General features: G+C 36.3%; 1 protein-coding gene across 1 annotated transcript; it reads left to right on the plus strand.

Annotated features, from left to right (window-relative positions):
- The first annotated feature begins 1,079 nt into the window (after window positions 1–1,079).
- Vmn1r37 (vomeronasal 1 receptor 37) lies at window positions 1,080–1,988 on the plus strand. Its single transcript, NM_134165.1, has one exon. The coding sequence runs from the start codon at window positions 1,080–1,082 to the stop codon at window positions 1,986–1,988; it is 909 nt and encodes a 302-aa protein (NP_598926.1).
- The last annotated feature ends 221 nt before the right edge of the window (window positions 1,989–2,209 follow it).

A 2,209-nucleotide genomic window follows, 5' to 3' on the forward strand; every position in this document is an offset into this window, starting at 1 on the left:
CAGGGATGGCTGAAATGCCATTAGAAATGTTCTACCTCCCCTCCCCCTGCAAAATAAAAGACATCTAGTATATGTGTTGAGCCAGCAGTTCTTTAGAACTGCAGTAGAATCTCACAAAAGGTTTAATTGGGAGGAGAACGAAACTGGGAGATATCTAGGCTTATTTATAACCATAGTTAATGGTTAAATATTTAATAGGTGTGGAGTTATACTTATGGTCTCCAACTGTATCTTTTTCTTTAATTCCAGATCTGAGAGATGTAAGATCTCTCAGAAAAAGAAATAAAAATTGAGGAATCAAGAATGATATTTTGCTAACTAAAACACTGGGATTTTTATGAATTATCATTGAAATTCCTTTAGAAGTATTAATCATGCCATGGAGAGTTTCAATTTTGTGTATAACAAATTATGGAATATGAGAATGACATGATGTTTTCTATTTCTTTTGTGATTTTTTTCCCAGCTCAGCATAATGTCTGTTCATTTGTACAAAGTGATTTATGTTGTGTGCTCATCACTATAATTTTAGGTGTTAACTACAAAATGACGTGATTTAAGTCAACGGGACTGGATTACTAAGATATGAGGAGGATCAGGTGTAATAATAAAGGCCCACAAATTGTGAATTCTCTATAGATGTGACTGGGACTGCATGTAGTTTCTATAGCATTCTATACAGAAAGAAGATACATAGAGAGATTTACAGAAATGTAGGAAATGATGTCCATTTTGGAACATCAAAAGTTAGAGAGAGTAATCAAGAATATGTAGCTAATCGATGCCTCAATGTCGGGAATTCCAAAGATGGGAGGTGGGAGTTGGTGGTTGGGTCAAGGAGTATTATCATAGAAGCAGAGTGAGGGAGGATGGAATACTGGGTTTCTGGAGAGGAAACTGAAAAGGGGATAACATTTGAAATGTAAGTAAATAAATTATCCAATAAAAATAAGTATCTAAAACAGAACAATGATGTAGATATACTAACCAGAGAATCATAAGTTTGATGTATCTAATATTTTTTCAGATATTCGAAATATGCTTCCTCTATGTGCTTAAGATGAATACACTTTCTGATTATGTTTTCATTAAATAATATCCTTAATTTTCAAACTGGGCTTGGAGCTATAGCCAATATATTTCTTCTTTTTTTCTACACTATGATAATCCTGTGTCACAGATCTAAGCCCATGGACATGATCTCCTTTCAGTTGACCTTCATTCACATAATGATGTTTCTCACTGGAGGGCATGCTTGGCTTAAAGATTTCTTAGGGTCATTGAACATTGGCAATGACTTCATATGTAAGGCAACTGCTTACATAAACAGAGTGATGAGAGGCCTCTCTATCTGCATCACCTGCCTCCTGAGTGTGTTCCAGGCTGTGACGATCAGTCCCAATACCTCTTTGTTGGCAAAATTTAAACATAAACTAAAAAAATACATGATCTATTCTTTCTTCTATTTTTGGTCTTTCAATTTGTCATTCAGCATTAACCGGATCATCTATACTGGCGCTTATACCAATGTGAGTGAGACCAACCAGCTGAAGGTGACTAAATCCTGCTCACTCTTCCCCATGAACTACATCATCAGGGGACTGATTTTAACCATGACAACCTTAAGAGATGTGTTTCTTGTAGGAGTCATGCTGACTATGAGCACATACATGGTGATTATCTTGTTCAGACATCAGAGGCAATGCAAGCATCTTCATAGCATCAACCACCTGAGAGCCTCCCCTGAGAAAAGGGCCACTCAGACCATCTTGCTGCTGGTGGTTTTCTTTGTGGTCATGTACTGGGTGGACTTCATCATCTCGTCCTCCTCAGTCCTGTTATGGATGTATGACTCGGTCATCCTGACTGTTCAGAAGTTTGTCATGAATGTCTATCCCACAATTACTCCTTTGGTACAAATCAGTTCTGATAAGCGAATAATCATTATACTAAAAAGTATGCAAAAATTATGGCACCAGATTTTTTAAAAAGTGTAATTTTCCTCTTATTTATACAACAATTTGTTTATTTTATTTGTATGTATCAGTTTCAGACTGGCATGTATGCATGTATACATTCCTGGTATCCACAGATGTCAGAAGAAATCATGCGATCCTCTGGATCTGGAGGTAGAGATGTTTTTAAGGTGCCATGCTGGTGCAGCACCAATAATTTTTTCCTTAAAAAACAGATTTTTCTTAAACTGTTT

This window comes from Mus musculus, chromosome 6, assembly GCF_000001635.26.
Source record: "Mus musculus strain C57BL/6J chromosome 6, GRCm38.p6 C57BL/6J".
Taxonomy (NCBI): Eukaryota; Metazoa; Chordata; class Mammalia; order Rodentia; family Muridae; genus Mus; species Mus musculus.